The sequence below is a fragment of the Squalius cephalus genome (assembly GCF_949319135.1).
Source record: "Squalius cephalus genome assembly, chromosome: 20".
NCBI lineage: Eukaryota > Metazoa > Chordata > Actinopteri > Cypriniformes > Leuciscidae > Squalius > Squalius cephalus.
The window spans coordinates 31,490,885-31,517,148 of record NC_137141.1 but is presented as its reverse complement, the minus strand read 5'-3'; the positions used below and the strand labels follow the sequence as shown (position 1 = coordinate 31,517,148).

Here is a 26,264-nt window from a genome sequence, read left to right as displayed (position 1 = left end):
GTAAAACGACAACAACTTTTGCATTCCTTTTCACTCAAATTATGATTCCAGAGACAGATTACTGAGTTATAAAACTATTTGGTAACACTTTATTTTGATGGTCCCCTTTAGAAATTCTGTTGACTATAAGTAAAGTTGCACCTACATGTCAACTAACTCTCAGACTATTAGTTGAGGATAAGTAGACTGTGTGCTCAATATCTGCTAACACTTTATTGTGATGCTCCTCAACAGACATTACTGACTATAAGTAACTTTGCAAGTACATGTCAACTTATTCTACTAACCACAAGCCCTTTTCTACTAACCCTAAAGGTTCCATACCAAGAATTATAAGAGCATCCACACCATGCAGACGATATGTTTCTGTTTATTTTAAGTGCGCACTGCAGTTTTGCCAGCTTTAAATGTTCAAGCTGTTTAAAGCAGGATAGATTCTGTTTGGCTGTCATTGGTTTTGTTGAAAAAAAAAAAAATATATATATATATATATATATATATATAATTCTGAAAGTGATTCCAACAATATCGTTTCTCTTTGCCATTATCATGATATTTGTGGTGTGTTCTTTTATATTTATATATTTTTTTTAGAACTATAACTGTATTGTTATTGTCCTTGGTGTGATCAGGCCTTATCCCTTCCCCTAACAGTCTATACAACTACTCAACTAAAACTCAGAAAAAAAATAATTTAGAAAAGATAAGAATATAAAAAGTATGAACCGAGCATTTTCACTAGGGTTTACTGTATGGATCTATCCTGCATGAATAAATCACAACAAGCACTGAGTGATTATAAAAACTAGATATCCTCTCTGTGCTTTAATGCATAAAACAGTCTCAAGCTTCCTCTGAGAGTTTAAGGAGAAACGAAGCAGTAATATTGTATGAATCTTATAATTCTGCCTGAGAAGAAAAATGAGCATAATTGTGGCATGTTTAAAGTTTTCATTGCCAAATCCTAACATTGCCTGATGTACTTGCTACAATCAGATAGTTCTGAATAGTGCAATTCCCGTCAGCAATTCTCCATCAACAAGTTTTGTTCTATCTCCATTCACCATGTATACAAAAATCACACCTTTTTGTCACTGATTGGCTATTGTAAAAAAATAAATAAAAAAAAACCATCTGAGATAAAAACACAATCTTTCTACATTACTTTCAGTCTCAGAGGTAGCAGTCGCTGCCAAGTGACTCAGAGAGGGAGTGTGCGGCAAGGACAGAATGGGGACAAGAGCAGCAAATAACAAACTACAAACACCTGCACCGGCACAATGCGCCTCTCTCTCCCGAGCGCATGAAATGTTTCGACATGCACCTGACGGCACATGCTTCTGTGAAGTGCCCGTTCTCCAAACCCAACATCTTGCGCGTCCCTCTATTGACGCACCTTTTAGTGGCCGCTATACATCAGTAAAAGTGCCACGCTAGCCATGGCAGTGTGGATGCTGAGGGGAGGTGGATTTGCATATGAAACGGCAGGATGCAGATGATCGCTCCTGGGAGCCCAGACCGCGCTGCCAAAGGGAGCAAAGGAGGGGTTGTTGAGGGAGGGCTGCCGAACCACACGCCAGGCGAGTTGGGTATTTACACTTCAAACAGCATCGTCTCAAAGAGGAGAGAGTGCAAGGAAAAAAATAGAGAGAGAGAGAGAGACACGGGTTGAAAGAGAGTTAGCGAAAGCCTTTATTTTGGATCGTATTCAGCCAGTTAGTCCTAACAAAACACCCACTATTTGCAAAACTTTCACTTTGTTTTACTTGACAGGGACAATGACTCTATTTTGCTCCCGTCTGCTGTCTCAGAGCTTGCGGTAGTTTGTCATCACTTGTTGGACTAAATGCCTCCATTACGGTTGTCAGTGGAGCTCTTTGAAACTGTGGAGGAGATACAGCAGTGAAACGCATCTTGACATTTTTTTTTTGATGGCTGTGCATGCCACGCGCGCATCCAGGAAATCGTTTTTGCAATTGTAATTTCAAGGATCTATTTCGACTTTATCTAAACCCACAAGCTGTGATGTAATTTGTCAGGTTGATTGAATTCCATATATGATTTGTATGAAACAAAAAAAATGTATAGCATGCTGTAAAAATATATATTCATATATAAAATAAATATATATCAACACAATCTCATGGTAATTTGTAACTATTTTACGTTTTGTTGAATTGGTAAGAATTCATATGATCTCATTTGTACGTTTTCGTACAATCTGAGGAAATGTTTAGGGTTGGACCTTCATGCTTAATTTTTTTTTTTTTTTTTATAATCGTACGTTTTTGTACGATTATCACATCGTAAGAAATTCATGTGAAATCGGCACCTCATAAAATAGTTACGTTTTCCTGTGAAATCAGGTTGTTTAGCTTCTTTGCATTATTTTGATTTCAAACCATATTTGATGTTTCAGCTTCATCTGTGTTGAAAATCGAATATATTTTAGTATTAAACTGTGATAATTAAGATAATGTAGTCACGGCATGGGTGAAATCTAAGGAGCCCCTAAAGGGACATGATGGTGGAAAAGATATTCTCACACAAAACCTTTACGTTCCCCAAAGAAACTTTGCGTTCGTTCGCAGAACGCTTTGAGCTCTTTACAAGCGGAGAGAATGCAAAAGCATTGACAAATATTTTTTCTTCCCTCTCATATTTTGTACTTCACCATGTCCCTTTAGGGGCTCCATAGAAATCATTAAAGAGTCAATGGGAAAAGATCATCATTTCAAAAAAAAAAAAAACTGATTATATGGAAAACACACTTTGTAAAATTGCTGATTTCCTATTTCTAGCTACAGAGTGTTAAACACTTTAGGATCACCTGGGGAGACTATATCTACAAAATTCTTCTTTTTTAAAGGGGAAATAAAACATGTTGAAATATGTTGTATGTGTGCTTACTGGTGAGTTTTGTCCCTTTCATGTTCAAAGTGATCCTCCCACTAAACACTCCAGTATGCTGAAATTGGCGAGATAAAGCGCTCATACACACACGAGTAGAGTCCTCAATAAACAAAGGTCCATTGCTGTCGAATTTTGATGTAAAATATTTAAGTACTATTGCTCTCCTCATTTGTAAGTCGCTTTGGATGAAAGCATCTGCTAAATGATTAAATGTGAATGTAAGTCCATGCTTAATATGTGGGGACCTTAAACTAGTGCTCTGTTATAAACAATCAACATGGCGGATGAGGGGCCAAATCGAGTGGCCAGATTTATTTTCAGAAATCATTCAAAGATGCATCATTTGTGATTTTTTTTTTTTTTTTCTAAATACATTACTACAGTTGCCACTGGAGCTCTTTGAAACTATGGAGTAGAAATGCAGTGGCAGTGCAGCATGTCTTGACATTGTCTTTGATGCTTGCATAAGGGATGGAGTTCTTCTAGAATCAATATTGATCTGAGACCGATGTCCTATTTAATCGTTACAAAATAAACCCTACTACAAACACTGGCCATGCTGGCCAACGCCACACGTCCAGTTCTATGCATGAATGGATTTCGGTGTGCTTAGAATTGGCAGACATCTCTTAGGTAGTATTTGCCTCTCGTTTAGTTCCTAAGCTCTGCTGATGAATGTGAAGCTCCTGGCTTTCTTCCCAGACTGTGAAAGTCAGGGTCGTTTCCAGCCCATCGGCGCTATGCATCAGCAGTGAGGGGTCAGCTCCGACAGATGCTAAATGGAGAGCTGAGGAACAGAGTCACAAGGCCAGGAACAAACAAAATCCCATGAAATACGCCAGAGCCACGCAAAGCTGTTAGCTCTTTACCAAATATGTAATTAATCTGCATGTGTCCTTTGATTGTACGTGAGGTGTAGTTTCATATATTGGCTTTTCACTGCTCCCACAGTGAATGATTGCAGGAAAAATATGTTTTTATTGAACATTTGATGGAGCAACTACCTGTATTTTGTGAGAAAATAAATCATGAAAGCAATTTGTTTTTGTTGACAATTCTTACGAATATTTGAGGTGGCCAGGATGACATTTTGGGTAAAAAGCACCCAGTATTGATACAAATACTTTAGGTAAAGTAAAATGTTTTGCATAAGTTAATACTTTAAATTTAATACTTTAAGTTGTTTAAGTAAATTCTGGTTCAAAACAAGCACTTAAGCAAAGTTTTTACTATGTTCTGTTTATTTTGATCAAATATATGTTTTTGTTCAATAAATATACTGTCATTAAATGTAATTTAATGTCATAATGTAATTCCCTCATAATGCCATGATGTGGGATTTGCATAGGACCGGGACCTCTGTCCCATTTGCCGGCACAAATGAACATAACCAGACAGGTTAACAAACAAACAAACAAATAATTGAATAAATACACGACTCTGTGTGATTTCTGTGTATGAAACGAAGCAGAGCTGCACATGTTTCATTGAAATGACAGCAAGTTCCTAAGTGGATGACAAGCATTTATCGATTTTCATGTTTGCCACTAAATTATTTATGCCTCTTGGTCTCTCCAGTTAATGCAAACCGTCTGACGCCTGTAGACGAGCACAGCGGTGACAGCGGCGGGGTCTCCAAGCCAGGGACATTTTGACCCCCTCTGTATGGCAGTTGTAGAAGAGATGGAGGCTATTGGCTTGTGGTAACACAATAGAGAAATGAGTCACCATTCTCTGGCCTGCTTTGTGGTGGCTGCTACTCAAGTAATAAGAAGTGACTTGGGAGGTAATGCATTGTGTCAGCAGTGAAGAGTTCAGCTCCCAGTGGCACTGGTGCTGTTTGTAGGCTTTGACTCCTTGGCGAACCCCCATAGTAACAGCAAAATCTTCCTCCAAACTCAGTCCAACAAACTTTTAAGATTGCAGGAAGAAAGAAATGGGTTTGAAAGTAAAAGCCTCAAGGAAAAGTGTATTACTCAGAAGTAACACACTTGTGATCCAGTGATTTCTCCACAGAAGGGCTCATTGTAGCTGTGTAGTACTTAGAAAACATTTTGTTTCCTGGTGGACTGATAACAACCTGTGCAACCCTGACTTCCAGATGTTGCATAGCAGTTAGATATTATAAATGAAGCTGGGGATTTTGGCATGTATTTGTTTCTAAATTATACAGTTGTTGGTATATAGTAAGAGTAGTGGAAACCAGGATCGGTGGTAACAACATTTATCCAAATTGAAGTTGCGGTAGATATTGGTCTCCCAACAAACTCTCATGGCAATATGTACAGTAATCCTAAATATTTTATATTTTGGTGAATTGGTGGGTAATTTGATTAAATTGGAACATTGCCATTTTTTTCCTTTTCATTCAATGAGCTTAAGCCCCTCTGAAGTTAGGACTTGGGTGGAACATAATGCTTATATGTTTTATTAAAATTCTGAATTGCTTATCACCTAGGAAAGCACGCAAAGATCGGTCCCTTTATAATCACTCAAAAGCTGTAACTCATCTTAGTTGAAGTTGACTTGAACTATTTAGTACCTGGTGTGTAGTGGGAATGGACCAGCCTAGTGATAAAAGAGATTCAAGCCTGAAGTTGATCTGTTTTATGGGAATTCTGAGGGAAATGAGGCTGTACCAACTTGGATGTATTAGAGGGGACATAAGAAAATGTGATGTCTTGATCAATGTGATTTTTGTTTAATAGAATTATTTTTGCTAAAATAACTCTAATTTATCCATGGCTCTAAATTTATTAAAATGTATTGTGTTCATTCCAGGGTTTGTGTTGTTGCTGTTGTGAGAAACTGTATGGTTTTGTTTGTTCCATGGTGCTGGCCACTTCCTATAAATTCAGTGAATGTTTTATCTAGTGAGAGTCTTTTTACTTATTGTACCCTGGAAAAGTGGTGCTGATTTTGCTCCTCAAGCACGATTATGTCATTTTTGAATACTTGCTATTTTCTGTGATGTAACCTGAATGGAATATGATTTTTAGATCTTTTTTAACTGTTTTTTTAAACTGTAATCTTTGCCGTTTTCCTCTCTAATGAGGCTTAATCACTTTTCTGACTGTCACAATTGAAGACCACTTTGCTCCCTGTTTGTGGCGATGGACTCATTTTTTTTTTGTTGTTGTTGTTGTTGTTGTTGTTGTTGTTGTTGTTGTGATTTGCTAAGGCTCATGGCAGATCCATCACAAACACATTGCAAATAGAAACATTTATAGTGACATGTACTGAAATGTTTGCCAAATCGCTAATATGCTATGATTATGGAGAAAACTGAAAACTTTTCCCTCTCATGAAACAGTTGGCTGACAGCAAAACCACATTTAACTATTCTTAATTGTCTAATTATTTTAGTATTATTGTAGAATGATGTAATTAGAGAGCAGGCATTGAGATCTGACATATTTCAACAAGGTCCACTCACTTTAACATTTCTGGTTCAGTCAATAAGTGCGTAGTGTTTCTTTACAAAGTGACATCGCCAACTACTGGCCTGGCAGCAGAATACTTTCTGTCGTTTTTGCAGATCCGTGTGAACGGGGATTGTTTCGACAATGTTTTCGTCTGTACGCAAAACTTTTACCGTTTTTAGCACATCATTGTTGTGTAAACATACCCCAAGATGGATCTACTATCAGCTAAGTCAGTGTTTCCCAACCTTGTTCCTGGAGGCATCCTTATCTGGTCTCCCTTATCTGGTGTGCCTCAGAAACAAGGCTGGGAAACACTGATCTTGATGAGTGGTTAAACTGAGGAATGTTACAATTCAACCTCTGTTACAACCATCTCCATTATAGAATTATAAAATGAATGTGGATAGATTGTACTTGAAAGTATTTTAGCAACAATTTTTTAGTTCATATTGATATCTATGACTTTTGATTGCGGACTTTGGTACTTGTTTTGTGTATGGAAGAAATGATCATTAGTAGTTGAAAATTGGTATGGTTGTAGCCTGTGCTCCTTAATCTTTTAATGAAGTTTAAACACTATGAAACAGATCTCTAATCGAACTCTCTTACAGCATTTTATTGGCTGAGCAGTATATCAGCCCTAGTTAATTGATTAAAACAAGTGTTAATCCTTAGCAAATACGATAGTCCAAAGCCCAACAGATATGCACAGCAATAGAAATGAGACCAATTAGCAAAACAGATTGCAATCCATGATTAGATATTGTGCTCTTGAAAACTTAGACAACGTTAGAAAAAGTGCAGGCAGCTCAACCCACATAACTACGTGACTGAACACCCTTGTGGAATTTCAGTTACAGGAACAAAACATCACACACAGGCTGGGACTTCAAAGAATCTTAGTGGAGGAGACATAAACTCTGGTTTGGCCACAGGGAAATGTAATAGATACAATTTTAGTTTTTCAGGAATGAGTGATATGAGGCAATACTACATCATTATTAATAATTTATTGATATTATTTTACATAATAGGTCTACTACAGCATGCACATGCCATGATCTCCATGCCAATCTGATTTTAAAATATCTAAATGTTTTAAATAATACATTTTCAACTGCGTATGCATAATGCAAGCCTAGCTCAACTCTTGTGCAGTTGTAGAATTGTGTGATTTCTGGGCTAAAGCAAGTTTATCAAATGGATAGTTATGTTTCTGAATTTTTAGAGCAAGATATTTGAATTTTAGAGCAAGATATTATGTGTAAAAAAAATGGTGAGAAAATGGTAAATAAATATTTATTGAACTACTACAGAAAATAGCTAAATAATGCAACATTCAACATAAATATTAGATAACGTCCTCCAACTCAATATTTTGTTGTTGGATAAAATTACCTCATGGATCATAACAATTGTGCAGTGCACATAGTCAAACGGGTGTTTAGGAAAGTGCTGTGGTTGTGTTTGTTCCTACTTGTATTTAGCTTTTTGGCAGAAAAAAACTATTAGACTTATAGCAAGTGTATGGAAGATTGTTTCCACCTCAGAAAAAAAAAAAAAAAGGTAATTGTAACTCTTTCATCTCATAATTCGGACTTTTTTTTCTTGCAATTGCGAGTTTACATGTCGCAATTATGACTTTTTTTTTTTGCAGAATTGCTTGATATGAACTAGCAATTGCGAGTTATAAAGTCCGAATTTTTAAAAGTCTCAATTGTGTTATAAAGAAATTGTGATATATAAGCTTGCAATTCTGAGTTTATATCGTGCATTTCTGAGACATTTCTCAGAATTGCGACATGTAGACACAACTGTGACGAAAAAAGTCTGAATTGTGAGATAAAAAGTAGCAATTATCATTTAAATAGTTTTATTCCATGGCAGAAACAAGCTTTCAAAGAAGGGTTTTGACTTTCGACTGACAAATGTGTGGGTTTTTTCGCAGTTGTGATCTTTGACAGATCCTCTTTCTATGTTTCAGTAACTCTTCAAACTACTGGGGCATTCGCCTGCTAGCTACGGGAATGGCTAATGAACGTAAAGCTAATCTTGCGACACAACATTCATTTTTCTTCGTAGCAGCGAACAGCAGCTTGTCTTATAGGCGCTGAGGTGTGCTGCCTTTTCTAGAGCACGTAATCCCTCAGGCGAAAAGAGCCTTTGGGGTATTTGAATGTTTTCATTTCCATATATATTTAATTTTGTCGTCTGACACACTTTTCCTTTCTCAGTTTCGTGACTCACCAATAAGCATTCCACAAAGAAATACCACACATAAGTTAGCTACACACAAAAGTCACTCTGTGGTGTTCTGGCCTTACCAGAACTCCTCAACCTAGTTTTTTCCACATTGGTTTGATATAGTTCAAGACATAAACGAGGGGACTCAGACCATCAAAAGACAGCCCTAATTCCTCTGTTCTGTTATGTTGTATGGGGAGAATATTTTCAATATGACAAAATATAGTTTTACATTTTGTTTTGCAAAAAAAATATTTTAAATGTTTTTAAACTGAGCACAGGCAGCCCAGACTGCATGAAGAGCCGCTCTGGTGTTTAATAGCAGCTGGAAGGGAGAGCACGATTTTTTGAAGTTGAAATGCCGTTCAAAACATGTTGGCCAGTGATAAGCTTATGTTCAGAAATATTGAAAAATATCAAACAATGTATTTGAATGGTCTTCAATTAGGGGCTTTTCCAACCCGAACTCATGGAAAAATGTAACTATTTTACGAGGTGGTGCTTTTGTATACATTTATAAAAAGTACGCATGAAGGCCCACCACTAAATATAACCGTCACTGGGGGTACGCATATTGTACAAAAACACACAAGTGAGATTTTATGAATTCGTATGAATTATAGTCACCAATTTAGCAAAATGTAAAATGGTTCCAAATTGCCAAGAGATTATGTTTCTCTGCAAACACCGACACGCTATAAAACAGTTACATTTTTGTTGATTGCATTTCAGTTCAATATCAGTTTGGCATGTTTTTTTCTTCTTCTTCTTCTTCAAATATTTACATAGTTTTGAATAAACGTACAGCCTGCTAAGGCTGTGTAGTGAAGCCATAATCTGTGTATATATTTGTATGCAATGACAAACTTGTCTGTTTCTGTATCTGTATTTCAGTATGGTGTGGGTGGGGCTTAAACTACAAGTGTGAAATCTTTCATATTAGTCAGACACAATCTGTTTCCTCAACCCATACACCGTGTGCTGCATACTATCGTACTGTATATCTTGCTCAGAAGTTTAAACACCAATAGACTTTACAAAAGTGGAAAAGAATGTTTTTTAAAAGTATCAAAAGTAAATGTCAATGCATTGTTTTATTATCGTTGCATTGTTGTGTGTAATACTTAAAGTACCTTATGCCTCTGAATATATGCCCTATAGTGGGATTGAATGTGAGATTGAATAAGTCACTCAATAACTTCCACAATGGTTTCGGACACCCAAATGGCTGATCCCTCAAATAGTGCCCTATTTAATATGAATATGTTAGCCTTACTGTTATCTAGTGTGCTCCAAATCAATGACAAAATTCACATTTAGAAGAGGAAACCCAACGTTGAAAATGAAAATCAGATTGATGTCAGAATCCAACGCCAGATTGAAATTAATCTCCAACGTTGGACAGACGTATTGTGGTTGAAAATGACAAATGGGTTGACGTCAGAAACCAACATCAGTCGAGTTCTAACGTCAACCCGACCTTCATTTCCAACCAAAATCAAAAGTCTGTCGGCTAAAAGCCGGTTTCTGACGTCAACCTGACTTTCATTTTTGAAAAGTTGCAACCAAAATGCAACCCCTGACTGACGTTACTACTTTCTACCCAAGGACTTTGACAGAATTGTAGTGGAGTAAAAAGTACGATATTTGTCTTTCAAATGTAGTGAAGTTAAAGTAAAAAGTTTCCAGAAAAAATAATACTCAAGTAAAGTACTGTCCACCTCTGGAGACAGACACAATAAAAAGCCATCTTGGTCATGTTTGGCTCTGGGAATTTACATCATCCACTGGACAAGAGTTGACCTCAGGCGAGGGCAAAATTGCATACAAATATGTGGGTTGGTTGGCTGATCAAAAATAATGACCTCAAGAGGAACTCTATAATGAGTCGGAGCACTTTTCCCTATCTAAACATGCCACGCATGGCTGAACGCATTCATATTCCGCCCAGTCCTGTAATACACAGAGTTACTCTGCAGAGGCAAATCCCACAAACAGGAAGTTGCTGTGGACTAGAAGAGAATCTCAAGGACACAAAGTCAAATCTAAAGGCTGTTAGTCTAAAGTACTGGAGGTGTTGCTAATCAAACAAATATTATGTTTTGCCAGTTTTATATAGAAGATCAAGAAAGAATGATTTTGATGATAATGGTCACCTCATTTGATGAATACAAAGTTTAAAAAAAGCTGAAAAATGATTTGATCAGTTTGTATGTTCCCTGGGATCTTATGTATATCACTTTGGATAAAATTGTCTACCAAATGAATAAATGTATGAAATGTGAAATTGCTTTCCCATACCTTCCCATACCTTGTAAGCTTGTAATAGAATAGTGTCAAGAAATCAACACTGACCGTATTTACTTAATACACGTATAGTGCATGATTCTTTGATATGTTATTGCACATTCTGCTATGTGACAGCCACGTCACAAACCAATAAATTGATGATTGATAAATGAACTGCCGCCCAACGTATTTTCTTGTTGAACATCATGTAACTTTTAAGAATATCATCTGATTCAGATTACAGGGAAGAAATGCGATTTGAACACTGCTTTCCAACGTAAAGGCAGTTATACGTAAGTAACAAGAAAAGACCAATCAGAATTCAGCATGCAAATGAATCAACCAATTTCAATTAACTGACATCTTCTCTCTCAGGTGGATTTTGAAGGCAGGAGATTCTAATGTAATTCAATGAGATGTGTGATTTTCAGACTTCTTTCTTACATTTCTTAAAAGTATAGTTCACAAAAAAAAAAATTGAAATGATTATGCTATTATTATCAACAAAATAGAATATTTACAAAAAAAAAAAGTTTTAATGGACATTAAGGGGTTCAAATTGAATGAAAAAAAATAATAATAAAAAAATCACACTGTTGCCTGTAATACCAATTATAACACTGCCAAGATTAAACCGTTAATCTTTAACCTGTGCAAAACTGAAATCTCCAGTTTATTAGATTCTATTTCACAAGGTCCAAGAGTTGAGTAACTCTTTGAGAACTCTTCAAGATGAGAACATTGCCAAACTCACCCGATGACATGAGGGTGCTCGGTGGTGAGGAGAGCGAGTGGTGACTTGTCCCTCTCGATGAGCCAGACGGTGTAACGTCCACTCTGCCTGGGGTGCAAAAATACTGTGACATCCAGACCACAGGACCGGTGGGTGGCACGTAGCCAAGGGCTCAGAACCCAAGGTCCCGTCAGAGCTGAGCCATTCACTGGGAGAAACCGCCCTGGAGACACAAACAAAGAGAAATATTTATTTATGTCAGAGACTTCAAATTTCTTTCAAGTTTCATTGGCCCTGTTTACACCTGGTATTAAGATGTGTTTCGGTCGATTGGATCACAGGTAGACGAGAGAGACACATTCCTGTTTACACCAGGTATTTTAATTAATCTCTTTTGTCCACTTTCAATCACTTCTGTCCTGATTTCTTTGAGGGGAAGGTCTACAGGTGGGTAAATGTATGGGCTTTTTCAGATCTTTCAATCTAATGGATTAAATAAGCTCATGCAATTTTCATAAGAACACAAATGTAAATGATGGACAAAACACACGGAGAGCAGCAACACCAGCCAAACGCGGTGGATGCGTGTTAGAAATCAGGAATGGTGAGAGAACATTGGGCTTGGTATGATTTTAATTTTAAAACCAAACTCCAGCCGTCTAATAGGTTCTCCAGCCGACAAAGTTTAAATCCCGTCTAGCTAGCACGCTTCCCATAATGTTTATGCATTCGGTCAGTAAGCGGAGAGTAGATGGTCTTTTGTGGCTGCTCCAACACATTCAACCACATGAGCATTTAGACTACGAAAGCAATCCGGTCTAATGCGTTTTCGACTACCTCTGGAAGTGGTTGAAACTGAACAATCAAGATTTTATTTATTTTATAGTTTTGGAAAGTGTTCTCAACTATGTTTAAGGAGATATCTCATACTTTTTCTTAAAATTGTTTCCATATCCCACCTGTGGCACAAAAAATGTGTTTTGCAAAACAAGGCAAGGCAAGGCAAGGCAAGGCAAGGCAAGGCAAGGCAAGGCAAGGCAAGGCAAGGCAAGGCAAGGCAAGGCAAGGCAAGGCACTTTTATTTATAGAGCACGTTTAAAACAGGCACTGCTGACCAAAGTGCTGTACAGTCAGTTCAAACAGTATAAAATACATAAATACACCAACAAACACAAACACATCATAAACCCATCATAAAAAACCCATCATAAAATTACATTTGACCAAAAGCCAAAGAGAAAAAATAAGTCTTTAGTGAAGATTTAAAACTATCAACAGTGGAAGACAATCTTAGGTGTTCCGGCAAAATTTTATGAGTAGCTTTTTTCTGAGTAGCTTCTGTGATAGACAAAATGAGATTAAACGAGTCAATAATTTGAAGAAATTCCTTAACCAAAGGATGAGAGGGACAACACACATGTATATTAAAATCTCCTAAAATTAATAATTTGTCAAAATAGGGTACCATAGAAGATAAAAAATCTGAAAATTCCTGCAGAAACATCTTATTATAATAGGGAGGTCGATAGATCAAAGCACAGAGAAGATCATTCTCTGTACTTATCTTAAGTACTTGAATTTCAAAACTGCTGAAATTATCCACTGGTAGTAAGCGGCACTTAAAAGTGTTCTTAAAAATTGTAGCTACTCCCCCCCCACCACGACCCGATGTCCTAGGAGAACTGACAAAATTACAGTCATCAGGTGCCGCTTCAGCAAGAGGGCCAAGTTCATCACAATTTAACCAAGTTTCGGTTAGAAACAAAAAATCCATATTATGTGATGAAAAAAAGTAATTAATTAAAAATGTCTTATTTGAAATCGATCTTACATTCAACAGAGCCATCTTTACAGTCGTTGGTTCCGTAGATTGAGTCAGTGATGTTTCTGCGCCGCCGCTCAACATCTGTGAAGGAGCGCGATCAAGAGTTCTGAGGTTGCCGAAGTTTACCCCAGCCTGCGGGCTTGATTTTAAATATGCTTGATCCGGTAACAGTCTGTATGCCAAATCCAAGTGCTGTGGCCAGAGAGGTATGAGGCACGAAGGTCTTAACTCAGATGTATTACAGTAATAGAGTAATCCATCGTTAGAGACGTAGGCGAGAGAAGTAGCAGAGAAAGATTCCAATGGTTCAACAACACGATTGCGACGAGCTTTCCTTAATCGCACCATAGTGCCACCACGCTTCCCGCGTCTTCTCGCCCGTTTCCTTCTGTGCAAAGAACAGCCTGGGACTCGACAAATGTCGGATGGAAGCCAGGCTAAGAACGGCGGATTAGAAGATCCGCTTTCTCGTTCATCATAACCATCGCGTCGATAGTCTACAGCCAGAGTATGAATGTCAAGAAGAGATTGGCGATCATATGTAATTAAAGATGTAGCTTTATGTGCTGACAGGCACATAAACAACACAGTTACGAACAGAAACAGCGGAACACACTGCACACACATAAAGCGACGGCCTGCCGATAAACACACTGGCGCCATCTTGTCAATGGTATCAAATGCAGCACTGAGGTCCAGAAGGAACAAAATTGCACAGGTACCCGAATCCACAGCCAGCAAAAGATCATTCAATACCTTCAGCAAAGCTGACTCTGTACTGTGATGTTGTCTGAAACCAGACTGAAATTTGGACACAATGGACAAAGAGAGTACATTATACCAAATTTTTTTACACCTAATATTATTTTGGAGAAATATCACGTTGACATAAAATAAACATAATATATCAAAATATGGTAACCAATTTTTATGTCCAATTCACACTATTCATTTGATTATTAGCATGCATATTACTAGGGTATTGGCTGTTTATTAGTATTTATAAAGCACATATTAATACCTTATTCTGCATGACCATATTCTACATCCATTAATCCTACCCAATACCTAAACTTAACAACTACCTTACTAACTATTAATAAGCAGTAATTCGGAGTTTACTAAGGCAAAAGTATTAGTTAATAGTTAGCTAATAGTGAGAATTCATAACCAAAAGTGTGATCCAATATAAAACACACAAAAAAAAGCTAAGCTCTGATAATGTGGTCTTGAAAAAATCAAATGCAAAATGCAGTCCAATGTTTGAGTTTATATTAAGAAATATAATTTTAGACTTTAGTTCATTAAAAAAAAAAATTAAAAAAAAAAACTACATACACACAAACCTACAGTTTATGACATTGTTGAGATTTCTGCAGATATTTTCTCAGGTGAAACATCTGAGATACAGGAGATGTCAGAATAAGGCTCTGTTTGCTCTCCATTTAGTCTTAGGAGAACCAATTAAGATATTAAAGAAATCTTGTCTTTGATTTTTCTTTCCAGTGGGCGCTACCAAAGGACCTTTTAGAGGAATCAGCGGACATCTTGGTAACACCTCCAGGCAGCTCATTCTGTGCTGATTGATACAGTGTTCTTGAATTCAGAAAGACAAAAACTATGAAGGTACTTTTGGAGCAAAACCACTGAGCACCTGTGACAGTGGAATTTGGAGTTGTAGAGAAGTTGCAAACTTGTAGACTTTTTTTTCTCTCCCACAAACACAACACACCAGTTACACCTTCATAAATTCTCCACTGCAGGTGCACAAATCCTATTCTATGAATTACAAATTAAGAAATGCATACACTCACATTTTTGCTACAGGTGCTGCAGTCAATATGGTGCAAAACACATTCACACACCCGAATCAAAAATCATGGACAAAATTTGCACATCCGCAAATTAATATGTAAATTCATGCAATGAGAGTTGTACACTTGTAGAATATTTTGTCACAAATTCATTGCTTTTCTTGGATATGTTTATAGCACAATCACAAGTCCATAACTACAGCTGCTTGAATCTACCGCTACGAGTCTTAAACTGTGTTTATTTCTTTCAGACTTTCTTTCAAGACATACATTTTTAAATATATGTCTCATGTGTTCTGTTAATCAGTGTTCTTCTGTGTTTGTATGTAAGTTCCATCTGTTCAGTCAGTCTTTGTCCGATCTATGTCGTATTATGTGTGTGTGAACCCTCTGCCCGTCTTGTACCAGTTTGATTAATACTGTGAGTAAAAGTCTGCATTGGAACGAGTCAACGAGTCTTAAACTGTGTTTATTTCTTCTCATACATTTTTAAATAAGTAGCCTGTTTCCTTTTCACACTGTCTCTGTACACTTCTCAGCGAGTCTGTGGGAATCTGGATTGTATGAGTATGTGTGAAAGTGAAATTCATAGATCGGTGGCCCAGGCAGCAGACACTGAGCCCATGTAGAGCCAAAATAGATGAGTGAGGGGAGGAAAATGACAACACACCAGAGGAAAACGAAATAAATAATGAAAGAGAGGAGAAAAATCAAAGCTCTGTCTGTGGGCTTTGATTTAGAGTCCTCCCTCTCAACAGCCTCATTCAGCACTCTCAATCAGGAAATTTTCCACAGGGCCAGTGCACAAAAAAAAAAAAAAAAAAGACAAAAGAAACCTTCTTTTGATAGAAAAGGAATGAAAACAGCATCAGTGAAAAGATGGAGGGAAAATGTCCCGGAATGTAGCATTTTCATTATTCACAGAGTTATCTGAATCCAGCAAGGAGTTGTTAAAGCATCATGTTTTTGGGGTTTGGTTTGAAATTGAGAGGACTTGTTGGGCATCATTTACTTATGAACTTAAAATATTGCTCTAAATATTTAAGATTCAATGAATGCCATAGGTACCCAAATGTGCATCATGAATAATAATAATAATTAACAATAGGGAGTATAATAATAAACAGCATGGAATTTTTGGTTAACCTTCCCTTAAAATTATTATTTAACATATGTATAAAAGAGTTTATTTTTTATAACTTTTTAAACTTTCTTTTTCATAAATCTGGTTTAAAAAAAAACAATATTTTAATGTTTGAAAGAATTAAAGATTATGAATGGCTTTCACAATCCCCAGTCTGTTGAAATTCTTTAGGCATATCTTAAACATGCTGTGCACGTCAGAAGAAGTAAGTAATAACAGACCGCATGTTTCTGTAACTGACTACAGGGTACTTGAGGTTTTGATTTCTGTTGAAAGTGTATTATTAAATTGATTTATTTTTTTAAACTGCGTGTTCAAATTCAATGAAACCTATTAAGTTTAAATATGGTCGTAGCAGGGTTTGTGCTAACTTCTCCACACTTAGAAAACCAGCAGAGTGTGTAATTTGACTACGGTTTCCTCAACTTTTGAATACTTTAGTCTCTTGGTGAAAGCATCACAAAACCGAACACTAGTCTTGCTGCTCACGGACTCACTACTGATTTTCCATGTCTTACTTGAACATTTATTTTGGCCAGCACCTGTGGTTGGTGAATAAACCCGAGGGGCAATTGTCTGAAAGTCCAAACCTTAATTGTTAAAACATGTGCACTGCTTATTAAACATTCTCAAGTCGTGTCTTAAACTCCCCAGCCAGAATAAATGCACATGAAGCATAGCTGAAATAAGGAAAATACATTATTGTTATTGATAATTTTTTTTTGGTATAAAGTTATAGTTATTGTGTAGCTGTCACATGTCAGTGTTTGTTTGGACTTTCAGTTTGAGTTTTGATTGGTTCCTGTTCTCCTTTGTTCTTTTCCCGCCACTCCTTTGTATCCATGGTTACTGTCATTATCAGTTCAGTTTTGTCACCTGTTTAGTCATCATCGTCATTTATATCACCTGTGTTCTGTTAATCAGTGTTCATCTGTGTTTGTTTTTAAGTTCCATCAGTCTTTGTCTGATCTACGTCGTATTATGTGTGTGTGTGAACCTTCTGCCCATCTTTTTGTGTACCAGTTTGATTTATATTGCGAGTAAAAGTTTGCATTGTAACTGCACCACACCATGACAGTAGCAGGACGTGCAGCTGTGTGTTTCCCATTAGGGATGAAATAAAACTACTAACAAAAGGCTTATATGGCTTTGTCTTCATATATGTACACTTGCAATCATCTTCTGACTACCTGAGAGACTTATTCAAAACAAATATTCAATAAAACAATAAGCCCATATTCAATGGGTTTTGTGGTATAATTCTGGGAATTTCTCAGTTTTAAATGTTTCAGTTCAGCAGAACGAGGGACTACAGAACTAGGGAGATGATTGAAGATATAAGTCTAAACTGTTATAGTGTAAAAGCTTTCAGGGGTTCTTTAATTTTTCAATTATAGTGTGACTCTTAATATATTGCTTGGCGAGTATCTGGAAACTTTCAAAATGTGGTATGTATTGTGCCATAATTAAATGCTTATATGAAAAAATGCTGTGGTCATTAGCTAAATATACATGGATTTTAAAAAAAGAAAAAAACTGCTCAATGAAGTTCTTTATTTCCACAGGGACTTTCTTTGGGACTTGATGGCGTGGCTCGCACACGCAGTGAATAAGTCTCAGTCCAGTGCACAAATCTGATTATGGAGGGCATGTATGATGCAGTTGAATGCTTTTCAATATTTTTTATTCATTTAAATGTGCCTTGCATATCAAAATAACTGTTCGGCAAAAGACAGCATTGGCGTGACATATGATTCATTAAGTGAAGAAAAACACCAATTTAAAGGTGACATATTACGCCACTTTTTACAAGATCCCCAGAATGTGAAATTTCAGCTCAAATACCCCCCAGATCATTTATTATAGCTTGTCAAAGTTGTCCCTTTTTGGGTGTGAGCAAAAACGCACTGTTGTGTGTCCTTTTAAATGCAAATGAGCTGCTTTTCCGCTCCCCGTTCAGAAGATGGCCGATCTTCTACACAAGCTTCCTTTACACAAGATCCTTTACACTGGCTACAATCCCTCCATTGGCCCTTGCCAGTCATGGCCTCCTAATAATCCCCATCCACTGAATTGGCTCTATCCCTCTCTCTCCTCTCTCCACCTGTAGCTGGTGTGTTGTGAGCGCACTGGTGTTGTGCTGTGGCTGCCGTCGCATCATCCAAGTGGATGCTGCACACTGGGGGTGGTTGAGGAGAGATTCCCTGATATGATTGTAAAGCGCTTTGGGTGTACAGTAGTACATATGAAAGCGCTATATAAATGCCTCATTCATTCATTCAAGCTTCAGCTACTCCGGCAATAACAAAACACCCGAATAATCTCACTTTGTGCAGCCCTACGGAGAGACTCAGGAAGAGATTACAACTTTTAGACGGCACCTGGATGTTTCTGAAAGGATAGTGGATACATTTATGTAGTTGTTGTGGAGTTACATTGATTCATATCATCGACTTGCATGTACCGTCATGTTCAACTTTTACACAAGTTGACACAGTTCCCTGAGGTCTTTATAAGACAGCTGTGACATTTTTTGGTCCAATAGTGTTCAGTGCTCGTCTGTGAAGAAACGACAGAACAGTTTGCATGCTTTGCTCCAACTTTTGCCATTGCGTTAGAACTGGTTACACTGTTGACGCTTGTGAAAAACAAATGGCGGCGCCGTGGGTGGAAACATGCAGATTAAGGGTTGGTAATATGTGACCCTGGATCACAAAACCAGTCGCACGGATATATTTGTGGCAATAGCCAACAACATCGTATGGGTCAAAATGATCGATTTTTCTTTTATGCCAAAAATCATTTGGATATTAAGCAAAGATCATTTTCCATGAAGATATTTTGTAAGTTTCCTACCGTAAATATATAAAACATATATTTTTGTGAGTGAATGTTGCACAATCGCGAACATAAATGGACAACTTTAAAGGCGATTTTCTCAATAGCCGCTTTCCGACCAAGTAGTTACAGGAACTTAGTTCTAGGAACTGTCCACTTCTAAACAGTTCTAGGAACTACTCTCCCCCAAACTCGGTTTTGCTGTTTGCGTTCGCACTGGCCAAGTGGCCATAGGAACTGGTAGGAGGGGTAAGGGAGTGACGCAAGCACGGTGACTTTTATTTTGACGGCACGACGGACCTTTATTTTGGCGGCGCTGAGAATGCCAGAGCAAACAATGCTCACATTCTCTGTGTTTATTAGTTAGCGATCTGTCTAACAGTACTGTTTAATATCTTATCAGATAGAACTGTTATAGAAAGTAGACAGTATATAAAAAAAAGGTTATTAGCCTATGCCGTGTGGTTGATGTCCAGTGTTGCTAGCTGGGCAGATAAACATAATCATGTTTGGCTTGGGCCCCTCAAAGTTGCTTTGGATTTTCTCTTCAGCATAAAGGTTTAGAGACCCATCTATCACTGTTTTCCATGTTTGTATAGTTAGTTTATGGAGTAAATATATAGGCTATAATCTGTGTGTTTACATTCTAGCTATTTTAAAAATGGCGGGTGCTGGTGTTCCGCATGCGTTCGGTCATCAGCGTACACTAACGTCACGGGTAGTTCCTATAGTGCTGGTTTAGACCCTACTCTGAAGTAGGACCTAAATTAGTTCCTCCAAATGGAGTTCCTAGAACTAAAATCGTTCCTAGTTCCTGCGGTGCGAACACGCCGACATCCGGGTACTTTAGCCAATAGTTCTAGGAACTGTGAAAAGGTTCCTCCGGTCGGAAAGCGGCTAATGTTTTGATTTTTTTGCACCCTCAGATTCCAGATGTTCAAATAGTTGTATCTCGGCCAAATATTGTCCTATCCTAACAAACCATACATCATTGGAAAGCTTATTTATTCAGATTTCAGTTGGTGTATACATCTCATTTAAAAAAAAAATTGACCCATGTGACTGGTTTTGTGGTCCAGGGTCACATATTATAATAAGATCCCCTTCTTATTATGGCACGATTGCTAATGAGCGTTACCTGCGCGCCACATCGATCTCCAGTCTCACGGAAGGAGATCGGGAAGGATAAAAGGAGGAGTGATGACAGTGTAAGACATGAGAGAACCAGGCCTTGACTTTACATTGTGTTTTGCTTATGTTTGTGTTTTACACTAGCATAGTAATGATAGGCTAAAGCCCGCCCCCCTCGTGACCTGATTGATTAAAAGGTAGTTTGTGATGTAAGAAACACCAGCGATTTCAAACCGCCTTTCTGAGTCTTTTTTAAACTGCAGTGTTAAGGAGATAATACTCTGCAATGGTGTCGACATGACTTTGTCTTAAAGCATATTAAAAACACCATAGACATATAAACAACATTAAAAACTTGATTTTCACCACAGGGGGACTTTAAATTACACCGTATCTTTGTCATGATTTACTGAAGTATGTTCATATTAGTGTAACTATTTCTTTCTTTCTTTCTTTCTTTCTTTCTTTCTTTCTTTCTTTCTTTCTTTCTTTCTTTCTTTCGTTTTTATTCAAAAGCTTTTGAGTTACTTTATTGTAAACTCTGTAAGAATGAAATGATAAGACTGAAACTTGTACAATTTACAAATGCTTTTGGGAAATGTATTTGGAGATACTAAGTAGAACTTTCATTTTACAAACATTATACTTATATTGATTTGTGGAGCCCTGCTCACATCTTTTCAACTAGTTTAATCCCACAAAAGTGTGACTGACTTCTGAGAGGTTGACCAAATGAAGTGCAAGAAGTGCAAAACATACGGAATTCAAAGAAGGAGATGAAGTGAAACTCTGTCAGCGAAGTAAAGCCGCTGTATAAAAACAGAATAGTCAAAGCCCATGACCAGGTCCCATTTGCATGATTCAGAATTCTCTCAAGACGAATCGCCACCCATAATTCCAGCACATTTTTCTGCAGCCCACGCACACTTTCAACAACTCTGGATTAACATAAAACAGCTCTGAAACTGATGACAGACCATTAATATATCTATCTATATATATATATTTTTTTTTTTTCTTTACAGTAAAAGTGTAAACATTTCTGTATATGACATGGAAAAGGGAATGCAAAGTGTTTGCAAAAGCTGTTCACTTTGAGCTGAGCACTTTAAAGTTCAAATGTTTTCAACACACTCAAACGCAACTTAGTGACAAATTCATATTTATCACAGGTTAGAAACTATTTTACAGCTATTGATCTTGGCAACATCACAGACAGAACTAGTTTCTTAAGTGTTGGCTACACAGCAGGAGGAAAACAGGCTACCCTTAGAAATTTGTAAAACGGAAAATATTTATTCCACTGAATCCAAACTTTCTTCAAGAAAATCCTGGAGAACAGCAGATAAAGCAGTAAACTATTTTAACATTCCTACCTTTTTTTTCAAAGAGAATATGTTTCTCTCTCTATTTTCACTTTTTAAAACTTTCAAATGCACTTAACTGCTGAGATTTGCTTATTGTATTTTTATTAAAAAAATGAGCAGGATACAGTATTTTACGTTGTATTAAATTGTGCCAAATGATGCATTTTTCATTCATTCATTCATTCATTCATTCATTCATTCATTCATTCATTCATTCATTCATTCATTCATTCATTCATTCATTCATTCATTCATTCATTCATTCATTCATTCATTCATGTATGGGAACCTGGAAATATCAGTTAGTTTTAGAACTGAAAATTGCAATAGTCGCCTAATGGTGTATTTATTCATCTGAATCATTCATCTTCATTTTCAAAGGCATCTTTAGAGCCTTCCAAACACATCTGTCTTCTTTAACAATGTAATAAAATACTTGCTTAGCTTGTGTAGCCTGCAATGTATGAATCTTTTGGAAGGCTTTCAGTGGATAAATATTGTGTATTTCCCCATTATGGTGTAGTCACAGCATAAACCGACAGGGGGTCACTGCCCATGCCGACCAGCCAAGCCTTTGAACTACAAAAAAAAAAAAAAAAAAGATCTTACTGTTACATAAACAATGCAGGCTAAATGTAATGGTCAGCAATTGGCAGGACTTAAGACTGCAGTCAGCAAAAATAAACATGATGTAGCTAGCGAATAAATCAATGCAAGATAAAATGACATGGGTTTCTAAAGATCTTATCAGCCAAGTAGTAAATGAACATGACTGGTGAAAGGCAACGCATCTGGAGTCGCTCATTAGGCTAATAAGACAACACAGTCTCTCTCTCTCTCTCTCTCTCTCTCTCTCTCTCTCTCTCTCTCTCTCTCTCTCTCTCTCTCTCTCTCTCTCTCTCTCTCTCTCTCTCTCTCTCTCTCTCTCTCTCTCTCTCTCTCTCTCTCTCTCTCTCTCTCTCTAACATGAACACCTGTTTGTATGATTCTTTCTTTTCTTTGTATCCACATATCCTCAACTGACACCAGGAACTTTGATCTGCACTCAGCTCTATGATAACACAAAAAAGGCCACACTGAGAAAAACAAAACACAGCATAGATGATGATACACTGGCCAGCTCGAAAAATCCTTTATGCTGAAATATGTCAAGACTACACACTCTCATGTATTGTCTCTTTCAGATCTACAAGTTAAGCTGGAACCACTTTATAATATAAATCCTTTTAAATAAATACTCATGTGTTACATATTAAAGCATCGGTTTTATTTATTTTTCTTCTGGTTTGTGTCTATTACAGACACAAACTTGGCTGCCTATGCGGAAGAAGGATTTAAAAAAGAAGAATATCAGTGCTACCTGACTAGCGACAACTGAGCTGTCTGCTGTCTTCCCTTTTGCCAAATCGGTTGGAAAACTTCAACACCCATAATGCACTGGGCATGTTGCCGTCCAAGGCCCCTCCCACCAGTCTGCTCCTATTGGATAAGTTTGATCAGAGTCAAATACTGCTTTGCTTGAGTAGGAAATACTTCTTAGCAAACTTTTGGGAGTTACTTTCAGTTTCCAGTGAAGGATCCAGCACGTTGTAGACAGTGGCTAAAGGTTACAATAAAACATAAATACGGAAAGAACGCTGTGACGGGAAAAACTGATAGAAACTGCTGTTCCGTCAGTTCTGCTCAACCCTCGAAGCAAAACACTGCCGTGTACAGGTAGAAAGATGCTTCCACAGTGTTCCATTTTTACCATAATGCTGTTTAATTAGTAGATAAAGTATGATACATTTTTTCAGTGATAAACCTACCCTTACAATAACTGTTCTGTTAATAACCCTCTGTCCATCCGACAGTATTCGTGGATGGGGATACAATAATGCGGAAGTACAATCTGTAGTTTTCACAAAAGCCTGTCAAAAATCCTGTTACTGACAAATAAAAGTGAATTTATCTGTCCAGATAATACGGAGAAAGAGTAAATATTGTTAATTTTACATGCATTGTAACAATACAAAGCGAGTTGAAAATCGGCAAACGTACACTTTTCGTTCCATATAAAATATATATATATTAACATAAACATGCTTTTAAAAAGTGTCTTTCTTCTACAAATTATTTATTTCACTTGATTACATATTACATTCTATTACTCAAACAATGATAATGTTAGAAGAGAACAGCACCAAAAAAAGTGATTTTTTGTATTATATATATATATATATATATATATATAATTTGCATTTATTGCTTTTGTAGTTCAGATCTCTAGGATGCCATCAAAGACATATTAATTTTGAAAAATCAAAAGACAGCTATTGTTGAGGGATATTGCCGCTTGACGCATTTCAGTCTTTACTACATCAAAGACAAGGTCTCAGATTCAATTAGCTGTATTAATACATTGTCATTAGATGATTGTGGAAAACCATTCACCAAAGAAGAAGAAAAGAAGAAAAAAACAAACAAAAAAAAACATCAGACATAAATACAATTATTCCTTGTGGATTTTTGAATATTTGAAGCCCATTTGAATGCAGATCACATCCCACTGAGAAAAGATTGACGGTGACCAGAACTGTTGTCAATGATGTGATGTTTTACAGCAGGATTACCCAGAATCCACAGCAACACTGCTGATCAATAAGAAATGGGATTATTTCTTTATTTTATGATCTCAGTCTCCCTGCACTTTTCTGTCTCCCTCAAAACAAACACACACATAAGCACACATAAACTAAATTACCAGGCATCTGGCAAGTAAATGTAGTGAAGGAATATCGTGAACAAAACAGCTTCAAAGATTCATCACTACAGAAATCCGCAGCCCTCTGAACTCAATTCAAAATACTTTTGAAACCAGATCAATTAAAATCTTATTTGTTAATTGCCTTCAAGATAATATGCTATTCTAGTTTCTTGGCGTTAACAGTTAACAAGTCAGTTACCTAAAAAAATAAATAAAGTGTGCATAGAACAGTATTCAGAGTTAATCAAATTTAATTGGATGCTTACTGCACACTTTTCAGCTCTATGTAAGTCTTACTCAATGAATTATATGGCTGTAGCCTCAAAAGTGAGCCAAGACCGTTCCCTTTACAGTTGCTAAAACACTGTCGCTTTATCAGTTCATCGTGATCTCATCGTAATCAACACGTTATAACCAATAAAGCTGCCAACAATGCACAATAAATCTCTCACTTCTTACTCAAGCCTGCATAACTCAGTACTGAATAAAAACTATAGCATTTTGAGTGGTGAGTGGATTCTGACTAATTTAAGCCACTCTGATTGGCCATTGCGTTCAAGAAATCAACAACTATGTCTGATTGGCTACATTGGTCACCGCTGTAAACTGCTTGTTCACGTTCTCCAGAGCGCAAACACAAATATGCATTTGAGCGTTTAACAAAACAGTTTCGCTAATATATTATTACATTATCAACTGAGGGTGCTCTTGCTTGCTTTTGAGGGTGCTTTGCATGGATTGCAGGAAAATGCTGTCAATGGCGGGAAAACGTTGTGTCAAAAATGACGGAAAATTCTGTCAATGGCGGGGAAAGAGTTAATAGTGTAATTGCCTCGTTAAAAGTAATTTTGTATAATTTATTCTGTCAAACATGCAATACTTTTGATAATATCAAATCATTCATCATTCAAAGGTCACCAAGAATGTCAGAATTGTAAAAGAGCCAAAAGGAAAAGGTCAAGAAAACACAGTTAAAAAATGACAAAAAAGTTTGATTATTTCATTGATTTCTTATTAAAAAAATAAAAAAATAAAAAAATAATAATAATTATGGCACATATCCTACGTATGTCTGTGTAAAGCAGCTATGTATAGGAAACAGGGATGGGACGGTTTTTTACACATGTGACCACAGTATTCGTAGTGAACACATAGCCATGGTGGGCAGATTTAATTCAAAGGCTGGCAGAGTAAAGGGATAACAGTGCTTTAGGTTTTTGGAAAAGTGAAAGATTTAGTCTCTCTCTGTGATCCACTAATAATTGGCTAATAAAATACCGCAATGGAGTGTGTCCATTACCTTTAGTTTATATGGTTTCTCGTTCAAATTTTAGACGTAGGGGTCTGTCCCCCCCTCCCCCCAGTCATGCTCCCTTCTTAGATGAGAAATAAAATCAATAGGTAATAAGCCTCCTTGGTTAGATTTCTGTGACATTATACGATGATGAGGATTTCAGAGAGGGGACAAAGTTCTGCTCCACATTGATCGGCAGTGAGAAATTGAGAATAAAGACCTTTCTTGAACTGAGTGACTGTGGATGAAAAATTTGCTTTAATAAAACATTGTGTTTAATGTTCTGCTCCTTCGCCCAGGCGTCTTTTGTCTTTTCGGTTGCTGGTCAGCGTGATTTATAAGGGTTCAATGAGAAACAAAGGCAAAATTAACTGAGTCATGCAAGAGAAAATTAACCAGGCTCCATTTGCAGAATGAAATGAACTTTTTAAAATCGGAACGCGTACACACACACACACACACACACACACACACACACACAAACATCAGTGAGTTGACTGA

General features: G+C 37.0%; 1 protein-coding gene across 2 annotated transcripts in view; it reads right to left on the bottom strand.

Annotated features, from left to right (window-relative positions):
* The window catches only part of alk (ALK receptor tyrosine kinase), a 399,864-nt gene that overhangs the window by 156,245 nt on the left and 217,355 nt on the right, over positions 1 to 26,264 (bottom strand). For both annotated transcript variants that reach the window (XM_079853870.1, XM_079853871.1), the window contains exon 4: positions 11,626 to 11,827. In XM_079853870.1, the coding sequence (XP_079709996.1) occupies positions 11,626 to 11,827 (202 nt within the window). The remainder of the gene's footprint in view (positions 1 to 11,625; positions 11,828 to 26,264) is intronic.